We start from the raw sequence: 13,058 nt of genomic DNA, 5'->3' as shown, positions 1-13,058 counted from the left end.
AGTACTCATGGCTATTAATCTAATACTCCATTATGAGAAAAGCCCAAAAGGACACCTGTCTAATTTCATGCACGTTATGGTTGTTTGTTTGTTTAGCACATTTGTACCCTGCTCTTCACAGCCAAAGTGACTCCCATAGTAGCTTACATACAGTCAGTTAAAACAAGACAGGCCCTGCCTACAGACTTACTATCTGAAAAAATGACACACAATGGCAAAGGGCCATGGAGGGAAGAGGGAAAAAACAAACTCAGGTGCCAGTTCTTAAATAGTAGCTCTTATAATGATTAGCTGGCATAGAAACTGTTCAAGGGCAAAAGGCCTAAGTAGTTGGTCTTTCCTAGTCTGCATCTGTATTGGAATTGTTTTAAATATGTTTTTGTTTTTATTTTATTGCTTTCTTTTCTCCACCCTAAGCTTCTTTGGGAGGAAGGGCAGGAAATAAAGCTAATACCTAACTAAATTTAATAAAATGAATGACGCTCAAGTCACATGCTGCTATATCGGTTTCTGATGTAGAAATGCTTCTATGAAACATCTTCCAGTCGTGTTGCATTTTAATCTTAGATGTAAAAGCATTCAAAATGTATAAACCTTCTCAGCCAGGTCTAGTGAAGTTCTGTTCTCCTGCAGATGTAGCACCGTACGTCGAAGCCTTTGATAGGATCATAAAGGGGAGTGTAGCTGAGTTTCTAAGAAATAGCAAGATCCTTGATGGTGATGTGAAGACACATGTAAGTATTTCTCTTTTTACTGTCTGATTGTATACTGCAACTGTGATTTTCTCAAAAAAATAAAAATAAAAATAAATACAAGTCTGGCTCCATAAGCAAATACATCTGTTGTAGTATTTATCGTTTATACATTTATTCCTATGGCAATGGCTGAGCCCAAAATCTTACTATTTCTCCCACACTGCTAATAGCTGTCAGAAACATAGGGCTGTAGCCAATGCTAGTAGACCCATTGAAGCATAACTAACTTAGGCACATTAATTTAAGTGAGTCTAGTCTTCCGTAGTTTGATGCAACCCTTACTGTTCTTATTATTGAACATACATTTAGAACCAAAAGGTTGTTTGGACTTAAGATCCTCTTTTTTAAAAAAATAATTTGGGATCGTTGTTTTGCTAAGTCAGAAGTATATTCCACATTTGTTTGTTTAAAAAAATACTATAATATAAAAACATGAATAAAAGTTCACAATGTAGGAATAAACCATAGGTAGGAAAGTATTATTATATAAAATGACAAAAATATAGAACTTTGCTGAACAATGCATATCACCAAGTTAGAGGTTAGTGTTGAATAAGTTGCAGCTGCAACAAAAAGGGGCGATATGCTCCTATTCATTGTTCAGTTCAGTAAGCCATGCTGCTCTGACCCTTACATATCAGAAACTCATGGGGTCGAGGGAAACCAGTAGTTTCAGCACCATGGATAGCACCATGATTAGCAGCTTAGGGCTATTCCATGCTTTGCCTTTGTCCAAGCAGTTTTCCCCTTGTATCATTCTTTCTAGTTATAGATCTGAGGTGTTTTGTGTTTGTCCCACAGCTTTCCCCTGGAAAACACACCCTTTACCCCTGAATCAGAACATCCGGCAATCTGTGAACAACCCGATTGCTGTCTGGTCCAATTTAGTGGTTGCAGGTGAACTGAGGCCTTATGAGTCTGTTCCTCAGATCCCCATCTTGTAAGCTCCACCCTGCCCCCAGCCTGAAGACTGTGGTTTTCAAAGGATGAAACCCCTAGCCTGAGCACTTCTTTGTCTTTCTGTGGCCTCTCACCTGGCTTGCTCATTGATACCTCCTTCTGCTACTGTTTTTGCTACTTAAGTATCCAGCCTCACACTCAAATGTCAGACATAAATGGAATGATAGAACATTAATAACTTTATTTATAATGATTATATACTACTTAATGTACACACACACACACACACACACACACACCTCTAAGAGGTTTACATAACATATAATCAGAAAACATGCTGTACCTTTCACATCTCCTTGGTTGTGGGCATGCCCATAGATCATGAGAGTGCTGAGGTGTGCTGAATTTTAAATAAGTATAGCATGGGTGAAGGACATGCATTTTTCTAGAATCTCTTAAATATGTAGTGCAGAAGCAGCCAATGTGATGCCCTCCAGTTATTAGACTCTGACTTGCAGCAAACATCAGAACGGTACCACATTGGCAACCCATGCTGAGTTTACTGAAGATGGTGTGCTGTAGCTCATTTAGCATCCTTGACATTCTTGTTCCATTGCAAGAGAAGCGAAACAAGGTACACTCTCTTCCCCCCCCCCTCTCTCACACACATCTGTCTTACGTCGTAGGCAAGTTTGGTGAGGAAATTGGATGCCCTGTGCTCACAAAATGGGTTGATTCTTTATCATTATTTTTTGGGAGGAGAACAGAAATGAGAATCTCAAACATAATGGATCAGACTTGTTTGTCAATAACATAATTGAGGCACATCTGAAATGATAAATAGTCCTCTTGATTTCAGTAACTACAGTAAATCCTGCACTCCCATAAAGACTTTTATTTTTGTTTATTGCCACTGTCTTATTTCCAGAATATGGCATAATGTTACTGATGCCTTGTTTTATCTATAAGTAAAGGGCACAATTCAGTCAGTCAAAGTTAATCACTTATGCCCAATGGATTGTATATGTTTCATGACATTTCCCATCTCTTTGTGATGAATGGGGAAGCAGCCTTGTTACACAGAAGGTTATAAACTACAAGGCAAATCCAAGTCCCGCTTGAATTTGTTTTGTCCCCCCCCCCCAGTAGATGTGGCTGTCTATGGCAAGGACATAAAGCTAAAGAAAACAAAATTTTAAAAGTGAAAAGGATGAAGAAATGGCAGCCCTATGCAAGGAGGAGTATTCTTTTCCTGGTGTCTGGATTTTTTTTTTAGGTTTAAATGTAGGTGTAGCAGGGAAGTAATGAACCTTTAATTGTTATTATTTTAATCACTATCTTAAGAAATCTACCTTAAAGTATGCACGGTGATGCTTGCCTGGCAGAAAGATAGAGAGATGTGTCATGGGTCACAAAGTATACTACGGACACTGGCTGGTTGGTTCTTGAGACCCTCTGCCACTTGAACTTTAAGGGGAACTGCTTTGAAATGGAGTTTTAGGAGTCAGTTGTTGAAACAGCAGTGCTTTCCCATTGGAAGAAAGCTGTTGCACCATGTCACCAAACTGAAAACCACAAAGAAAATACTTGATGGTTCTATATAGGTAGTCATGCACTGAGGTGTTAGAGGTCACAGGGAAGGGGTAGAACCTCTGCTCTTTCCTCGCCTCAGCTGTGCAGCTTAATGAGCCACCCCCATTGTTTCTGGAGACGGACGGATGCCAACAGCTCATGCACTGGGCCCCCGAGTGGATTTCAGAGAAATGAAAGGTTGCAATATTTCCTCACCCAACAGGAGTGCTGCTGTTCAGTAATCCAGTTATATCCAGCAACCCAGGATACTGTAAGGCAGGCATGTCCAAAGTCCGTTTCGGGGGCCTAATCCAGCCCGCCAGTCGGTTTAATCCTGCCCCCGTGGCAGTTTATTTCCGGGGGTAAAATCCTAAAAAAAACCCTCAATAATTTCAATCATAAAAAAGGTTAACAACTTTGGTCGGCCCTTTGGTCGGCCCTCACGGCCCTTCACTTCATCAAATCTGGCCCTCTTTCAAAAAAGTTTGGACATCAGTAAGATGTAAGGGACTTAAGCAGGTCATCCCTTGCCTTTCATGTTTTTTTACATGCCCGTAGCAACTGATCCTCAACATTCTGTGTTCCTTCAAGGTCATAGAGCATGCTGAGTCCTTCCTCATCTGGCTGTTCTTTTTTATGGGTTTTGTCTCCTATGGAGGTTCGTACTTGTGCATACTTCAAGGATCACCAGAACAGCTGCTCCTTCTTGGTTGTCTTTTTGGTGGCCCTGTTTTGGCTCCAATCTTGTCAACACTCAGCTACCAGAGTTTGCTATTAGCGGAAACAATAATAATTTACAGTCATGCTTATTGTACAAAGCTTAGACTTTGGTTTGTGCTTTTCATCAGGAAGACCCAGGTTCAAATTCCCACTCTGCCATAAACCAAGCCAGCATTTCTCAGCCTATCCTACTTTACAAGAGGGGCTGTGAGGATAAATTAGGGATTGGGAGAAGCATGTGTGCCACTGTGAGCTCCTTGAAGGAAAGGCAGGATTAAAAGATAATAATAAAACAATGCGCAAGTTAAGAATTTAACAGTTAACTGATATGAAACTTGAAATAGAGATCTTTTCCATTTCAACTCCCCCAGCATACATTGTGAGGCCAGCATCTGTGATGGATCTTACTTCCTCCCACGCTTCTGTAAAGGTTACATTGGAGAAAAAAGTTACTACAAAGCAGGCAGTCCCTCAACACACTGGGTAACGTAGGCAGCATTAGATCTGCTCCACACAGGCGGAATAATGAGGTGGTAGGAGCCAGAGATGGTAGACTGTGCTGCAGCCATTCAGGCTACAGGTGGGGAATCCTCAGTTAAAAGAAATCCAGAAAGATTCTAAAGTTTGATTGCTGACCTTTGTTGGTTAGCCACTGACACATTGCCAAAAAAGGGATTAAAACATACAGAATTAGTTTACACTAATGTAAATGCATAGTTGTAGATTTAGAAATAACCAGTGCTTTTTCCAGAAAAAAAGGGGCCAGCATGCACTTCCCTCAGAAGACCCACCCCAGAGCCCAAAGAGGATATATCCGTGTGTGTGTGTGGGGGGGGTCTCCTCACCAGTCAGAGGCTTGTTGAGGCTGCTCAGATGAGACAAGAGAAGGCCTCAGCTGAGCAGCTGAACGAGACTCCCCCTGCGCCTCTCCGACTTGCATGAGCCAGAGCTGGTTTTCTATGACTCACAGCCAAGATGATATTTGGCCTCTTCAGCAGCCTCAGCTTTTGTAGTTGGAGTCAGTCAGGGTCCCACTCTCCCAGGCCAGGCAGAAAAAGGCCTATAGAGCAGGGAGCAGCTCCTTCAGAATTTACAGCCAAGATGGAAACAGCAACCTGGGGCTTAGGGCTTGTGGAGGAAAGAAGTAGCAGAAAAAGCGAATTTTCTCTCCATACGACACTCACATTCAAGGTCCTAACATGTTTCTCTCCCCACCCCCAGTACAAAGAATGGATTTACACATCTCACAGGTAGGGTGTGATCCATTATCAACCCTACACGGGTACTATTTATATATGATTAGAAGTCTTTCTCCATGATGACTAAAAACAAGTATATCTTTTTTCAGATTATTAGGCTGTTGTTGTTGTTATTATTATTTATTAAATTTATAGTTGCATCTATGATGTGGTTACAGCACATCTCATGTTGACATGTTGACATGTTGACTGGGAGGGAACTTTATTCAGAAACAATATATCTGTGTTTGCACAGATAGTGTGAATCCACTTACAATATAAAGCTTCCCTCAGGAAATTGTGAGAACCGCTGCAGATTTAAGGTTGAACTATAATGAATGACTTGCTATTGTTATAATTTCAGGGGCGTAGCTAGCTGCTGGGCTGCCGGGGGCGGCAAACCAAGTGGCACCCCTGGGGGCGGGGCGTCACTCAGTGCGCATGATGTCATGACACATGCGCATGGAGCGACGCCTCCGCCTGGGCCAGCTGACCCGCCCCTCTCCTTTCCCCATGAGCTTCGCTCACGAAGCGCAGCGGGTTTTTCTGCTGCTGCGCTCCCTAAGCGGAGCCGTCCTGCGGCATGGAGAGGGGTTGGGCCAGCGAGGGGGGTGACACCCCTCCTCGCTGGCCCGCCCCTCTCCATTTCCCGCCACCTCAGTGAGCGGAGAAGCGAAAAAAGCCCCTGAAAGGGGGAAAGCCCCCTCTTTCAGCGGCTTTTTTCGCCGTTGGCTGGAGGCAGGGATTGCAGGGGGCGGGGGCCCGCCCCGAGTGTCACCCCCCAGGCGCTACCGGGGCCCCCCGCCCCCTTGCTACACCCCTGTATAATTTCAATATAAATCTAGCCACTGGAGAATGAAGTTTTTCTTACGTTCATTCTAGTAGCCTCATTATTACATAGGCATAGTTGACATTCTGTAAAATAGAACTAGGCTTATGATATCCAGATGTGAACCACGTCTAGGGTAAGAAAGTTAATAGAGAAAGGCAAGCAATGAATGGCTCATTTTGGCTGTTAGAAACAATTGGGGTGTGAGCATATCAACATAAAGCACTTTTAACTTCCAGGGATTTCAATGACACATACGTAACACTCTAATTGAAAACAGTAACACCTAAAAGTGAATAATTTTAGTTGAATTGTGCCTCTGGAATGTAGTTTCCTCGTTTACAATTCATTGGCAAAGTAATTGAACACATTAGTTCAACATGGGTGAAGATCCTCTTGATTATACATACATATATACACACACACACACACACACACACTGTTGTATTCATTACAAGAGAGTACCTCAGTTATTATGTATTATTGTTGTTAACATTTTTTTTTAATCTCTCACCCTTCCTCCAATGAACATGGGGCAGTTTAACATTTCTTCAACCCTTTTATCCTAGCAACAACCCTGTGAGGTGGCTTAGAAAAGTTGATTACCTAGTCCAAGGTCACTCAGTAAGCTTTGTTGTTGAGTAGGGACTAGAATCCAGGTCTCTGTTGATGAGTATTAATATAAAAGTATACATGTGCATGTTTGCTAATGTTTGTTATTAAGGGGGAAATAATTCATTTAAACAAAATAAAATGAATACTAATGATAAAATGTTTATTATTTATAAACAGATAATTATAATAGATACTTTCCAAGCGTCATACTGTATGCATTTGGCTTAGTTAACTTTTTCTGAGAGTTTACTGTCGTAATCTGCATTGTGAAATAGAGGCTACAAGATTTGGTGCTGCTCCAGCAAGTCGGACAATGAAAGTTTTTCTTCTACACATCTTATAGACCATGTGTCCTGTACATTATGATTGCAGCTGCTGTCTTGTTCACACAGAGAGTTGGAAAGAAGGCTGTATTTGGTTTCAGAAGACACCTGTTGCCTAGAAAACCCTCGCATACCTGAGTGACTAGGATAGTAATATGTGTGAAACTCACAAGAAATCCTTAAATTATGCGTTGTCAAGGAACACTGCGTTAATGCTAGAGTATCAGCACAAATAGAAGTAAGCAAGGGCTCCATTTGAACTAATGTTTGGAGGCTTTTGAAAGAATGCTTTGTATATGTTTTTGTTAAGAAAGACAAATATCTATAAGAAATGTCTGCTGCTGTTCCATGAGCATAATAAGAACACTAGTATTCAGAAGCATACTGCCTCCATCTGTGGATGCAGAGCATAGCTATCAGAGTTCAAAGCCACTCAAAGCCTTATTTATCCTCAATGGATTTGTCTAATGAACCATCCAAGTTGGTGGCCATCACTGCTGCTTGTGGGAGCAAATTCCATAGTTTAACTGCAATGTGTGAATAAGTCCTTTCTTTGGCCTGTTCTAAATCTTCCAACATTCAGCTTCATTGAATGTCCTTTCGATCATGGAATTGTAGAGTTGGAAGGGATCCTGAGGATCATCTAGTCCAACCCCTTCCAATGCAGGAATACGCAGCTGTCCCATACGGGGAATGAACCTACAACCTTGGTATTAACAGCACCACACAACCAACTGAGCTATCCACACAGTTTAAACGCAATTCGTTGTATGTGGTGTGCTTACCTCCATTGTAAGGCCAGTTCTTAGGCATAATTGCTGCTGGTTTTGATGATTTACAGTGACTGTTGTTTTCATAAACAATTCTATGAATAGCAAGATCAATGCAATTGTTTATTGTTTTTATATAAAGAGTAAAATCAATATAAATCCACAGTTCTAAATTAGTAACTAAGCTGCTAATGTGCCGGAGAACATTGTCACAATTGATCTTGCTTCACTGTTGCTGCCATTATTTGGCAACTTCATGATCCATCAGCAAAGCAGTCTGCTCACATGTGTGCCCATATTGATCTGGCTGCATCCAAAGGCTGGACACATTGCTAACAGTTGAGTCAGGGCATGATGTCATTATCCCAGAAGAGAAAGGACTTTGTATCTGCACTTTTGTGAGGAGCATTTTCTGGTGTTTGAAAGTAACCGTTAGAGAGTGCAGTTTCCATTGTAGGGCCGTATACAATGGAGGGTGGGGGGGAGAGAATGGTGCAAAAGGTCTTTTGAAAGCCCACAAAAGAACATAATGTGAAGCAAAATGTTGCGATTGAGAAGAAAAATTCCTAATTCTTGGGGCTTGGTGTTGTTCAAGTGATGCTTCAATGGACCACATTGAATATTCTAAGGCAGATGTTGTGGAACTACAATAACTACTAGTTCTAGCAAGCATGGTGGGAGTTTTTGTCCATGGCCAATGGCCAGGGTTGATGGGAGTTTTTGTCCAGCGACTCCTGGAGGCCCAAAGGCTCCCCATATCTGCTATAAGGGGATGGATTTTAAATTCCTATGTTTTACAGTCTCCTATGATAGTCTCCATGAACCACTGTTGATTGCAAATCATTCCTGCTGCAGGTACAAAATAGGATAGAAAAAACCATTGTCCTTTGAGACTGTATGTGAAATAATGGCAGTGTCCTTATCTACACACCTTGTTTTCTGTTGCTTGAGTGGCATCAGATGAGCCTGCAGTATACAGCAACCCACTGTGATCACTACTCAAGCCTATGGGGTTGTCAGGTGGAATCTGCAGTGTAAATGCATCACCACACATATTGGCATGTGTCACAGCAAGGAGTAAAATATAGTCTCCAAAATGCCTCTTTCCCTTTTCTGCATTCTGTCAATTATCACTCCCATGTTTCCTTAATTGCGAATATAGCACGACCCAGGAAGCTGAGAACTGGGATGGTACAGATGGCATGGAAGAAGCCATCATCCTCTGAAACATAGTTCTGCTATTTCAGACAGGCTTACTCGTTGCAGTCACCCGGTACTCCTGAAATATTAAATCTGCACCTCCATCCGTTGTGAGGCTCATACTAGCCTGCCTTACTTGCTGCTGTAATACTGACTAATCTATGTGAAGAGCTGCAAATAAAATTATATAAATGGAACAGTGTGAAATTAGAGTAACACAATAATAATAAATAATACCATAATATGGATTTAGATAACTGGAATTTACAAATCAATGTGGATTTGGATAGCTTTCTTTTTGAAGCCATTAATGTCCTAAAAAAATAATAATCACAAGTGAAAGTGTTTAGTGTTTACATATTTTAAATACTCATAACTCGGTTTGTCACCCTTTTTTCCAGGCAGAAATGATCCGCGCAGCTTTCCAAGCACAGAGAGCATATCTACTGTTGGCATCGCAGTATCAAGAACCTCAGGAGGTAAGAGAGATGTGGGAGAGGTGGCTTTTTTTTTAGTTGGATGGCACTGAATAAATGCCTTATTGACCTTTCCAAACTTTTCTGAGCCAGTGAAGTTACTTCTGATTGTTCACACCAATCATTTATGAGTGCTGTGCAGATGTCAAGGACATGTGACCTGTTTTTAATTGACACAAAATAGGCAAACCACCCCTGGGCTCCTTTAGGAGGAAAGTTCAAAACAGACATGTAATAATTAAAAAGGAAAAAAGAAAACTTGCCACAAATAACCAAAACGTGTTTGCTTTGACATATCCTGAACTCAAGGACATACAACAAAGGTTGTTTGGGGTCTTATACAAATATATCAGTGTAGTTGTCAACTGTAGAGTTCATATGGCAACCCTAGCTTCCTACAGTATTACCATTGCTATTTGTGTAGAAAAAGAGGTGCTGGAACTCACCACGAACACCTCCCTTGTTCTCTTTTAGTGGCAATGGCACCCACCTGAGAGGTGCCAGCTCTGAATTCCAGCGAGTTTTGGCTGAAAAAAAGCCCTGGCCATTACAGCAACCTGATGTGCACAGAATGGTCCAGAAGAGAGAAGAAAAGAGGCTCCTCTTTAACTTTGTTTGCAATGTCATCTGTGTTTGCCTCTGCTTATAACCTAAAACTATGCAGTCAGTGTGAAATCCAAACAGGAAAGCCAACCATTAGTTTACTAGAACTCACAGAGCAGAGAAAAGCGAATGAAGGTGACAGCATCTAAGTGCTGCAGAAAAGCAAGTAATTGTGTCATTCTGCTGTCTAGACGGTTTGCTTTAGTAATGTAAAGCTGTGAATGAGCTGGCTAGCTGTGATCACAGCATAGTAGCTTTTCAGATAATTCAGAAACAGCATTGTAGAGACTGAGGGGATTTGCTGAGTTCCTGCTGGGTTGGACACAGGGATGTCTTATTTTAAAAGAGGAAATGGGGTGGAGGGGAATGTCTGTCCTCTGCCTTAAGAAGCAAGTGAACTCAGGAACAAAATGGAAAGGGTGTTGCTGAAACCACGTTACACTATGACTGACACAAAAGGGAAAGCAAAAAATACGGTATCTGGGATTACCCCCCCCCCCCTATTTCATTGGGTCACAAATTTTAGAGATTTCTTCAGTATCTGTACCTAGCAAATCACAACCAAGTGTCCCTTCAGTGCAGTTTAGATTTGCTTTCAGCAGTTAAGTTTACATTTTATTCCTTCTTGAAGCACTTTTCTTTCTGTATATGCAAAAATAGCAAGAGCGGAGAAGATCGTTCCAGCTGGCATGCCAATCCTACATCAACTACAATAAATTACTTACCAGGGTGAATGTTATGTTACTTTTTATGGTCATGTTCTATATTTGTATGTGAAGTGGAAATGATCACATGACAAGAGCACCCTCTGATATTAGAGCTTATGGATACCAGCTAGTGGCTGTTGCCTGCAGAATCACCTTTTAGAAAGCCGTGATTGTTTCTGAAACTCGTTTCAGTTATTTGGAATTCATTTCTGATTTCTTCATATCAAATATTAAAAGTGCTGTAAGTTGTAATTTAAAGTCAGGAAATAAGAGTGGAGAGTTATCTATATAAAGCATTTAGGATCTTTTCTAACTAATTAAGATAATTCGAGATTTCTGCTAGAATCCAGACTTCTCTACAAGTTAAAAGCATTTTGTAACATAGTTGTACATGCAGGTTTCCAGGTTTGCCACTGATTCCAGTTTTCTGAAGATCAGTCAATGCAGCTGTTTTAATTCTGACCCTTGAAACTTCATCTTTGTGACCCAAAATATTATTTTTCTAAACAGTAGTAGAAATTTGTACAATATATTGAGAATAATACCTTGAAGCTGCACCCAAACATGTTATATCATATTCATCACAGCACCTATCATAAAAATGTAGCTTGAGAAATGTTACTGCATACCTGACTTGCCTTTTACTGTTTTCTATTGCACTAGCCCTAATAGAGCATTGGTAGCTTGAAAACTGATCAGATGCAATAAGTTTATAAGAAGGGTAACCTATGTGATGCTTGTTGGATGCTGTGGACTGCCACTCTCATAATCCCAAGCCAGCATGGTCTACCCTAGAGTAGAAGAACATAAGGGGTGAGGAAGCCCCTTTCCTCCTGCCTCCCCAATTACAGTATAGTTGCTTCCAATAATCCCATACAAGTCAGTTGAATTGTGATATATAGACTATAGAGCATTATAAGCAACCTCTGATCAATTCCTATTATCATATTATTTTTTAAAATGCAAATACAAATCCTAAAACTAGCTTCCAGAAGTATCTGCACAGGGAGAAGTTGGCTTCTTGCCAAGAGGCACAACTACAGATAGTAAGATTAGTAACAGATGCTGCTGAAAATACAAATGGTTTAAAAACAAACAAAAAAAACCCCCTCATTTAAAAATGTGTTGTTCATAGCTGTCAATAGCCCAGCTGGTCTGACGCTGAAATTCTGTAGATGGACATACCTGTCATTAATACACATATTCTATATTCAAAACTCAGGATTCTCAAAACAGAAGAAACGTAAATCACAATGAAGTGTGTTTGTTGTGTTCATAGTCCATAGAAGTGGCACACTGCAAAGAAATGGAATCAGAACAAATCCTACTGCTTTAAACTATATGTTATGAATTATTATTGTTGTTGTTGTTATTAATTACCTGCCCTTCACCCAAAGGTTGAGTTACAAAAGCATAATATTAAAAACAATTTACAGTCACCAAAATAAGGTAGGTCCTAATATATACATACCTCAAGCCAGGGTAAAGAGCAGCATTTGCCAGGAATCATATAACTGTAGAGATGGAAGCGACCATGAGGGTCATCTAGTCAAACCCCCTCAATGTAGGAATCTTTTGTCCAACAAGGGGCCCAAAACCACAACCCTGAGATTAAGAGTCCCATGCTCTACTGACTGAGCTATCCAAGAGTCCTGTACAGTCATACCCTGGTTTGCGCATGCTCCATGTTGCGTATGTTCAGGTTAAGAACGCCTGCAACCCGGAAGTGTTTCCAGAGTGTGCGTGACCCCCAGATACGCAGAACGCTTCTGCGCACTTTGCGCAAGCGCAGAAGCGTTCAAATCGTGCTACTTCCGGGTTTTCGAGGTTTTTTTTTTGTGTGTGCGTGGGATACACACGCCCGTTTTACGCACGGCGACCCGGAACAGATTGTGTGCATAACCCGGGGTTCCACTGTATAATGAAGGCTGCAGGTACATCTCTGTGGGGAGGGAGTTCCACGGTTTAGAGTCTGCCATAGAGAGTTAAGCAATCAGACATGTGATTGGAAATAAATCTCAGTTTTAAAAAAATAATTATCTAGATTTGGCCTGTGTGATTCAGGATGAAAACTTCTCACTCAACAATGTGTAAGTGCAAGGTTATTTTCTGCTATGGAATTTCCTCTGATATTCTGTGTCCTGACCCTCACTGCTAGACACTCCCTGCTCCAGGTTTCTCCAAGGCTTCAGTGCTCAAATCTGAGTGGAACATAAGGCAAACTAAACAAAACAAGGTTCAACAGGTACACAAGAGGCAAGAATACATGGTTAAGCACTGGCTAAGATGTTGACCCAACAAATGACACATTGCTTGCACCTTCCTTTTGAAGTAAGGGGTTGGCACCACT

The 13,058-nt window shown here is 41.1% G+C and overlaps 1 protein-coding gene across 3 annotated transcripts in view; it reads left to right on the top strand.

Moving 5' to 3' along the window:
- The window catches only part of CAP2 (cyclase associated actin cytoskeleton regulatory protein 2), a 36,146-nt gene that overhangs the window by 10,237 nt on the left and 12,851 nt on the right, over positions 1-13,058 (top strand). For 2 of the 3 annotated variants that reach the window (XM_033154610.1, XM_033154609.1), the window contains exons 3-4: positions 634-734; positions 9,324-9,401. In XM_033154610.1, coding sequence (XP_033010501.1) covers positions 634-734; positions 9,324-9,401 — 179 coding nt within the window. The remainder of the gene's footprint in view (positions 1-633; positions 735-9,323; positions 9,402-13,058) is intronic. The other variant, XM_033154608.1, reaches the window with a different exon arrangement.

This window comes from Lacerta agilis, chromosome 7, assembly GCF_009819535.1.
Source record: "Lacerta agilis isolate rLacAgi1 chromosome 7, rLacAgi1.pri, whole genome shotgun sequence".
NCBI lineage: Eukaryota > Metazoa > Chordata > Lepidosauria > Squamata > Lacertidae > Lacerta > Lacerta agilis.
Note: the sequence above shows the minus strand (reverse complement) of the source record. Positions and strands in the feature narration are given on the sequence as shown.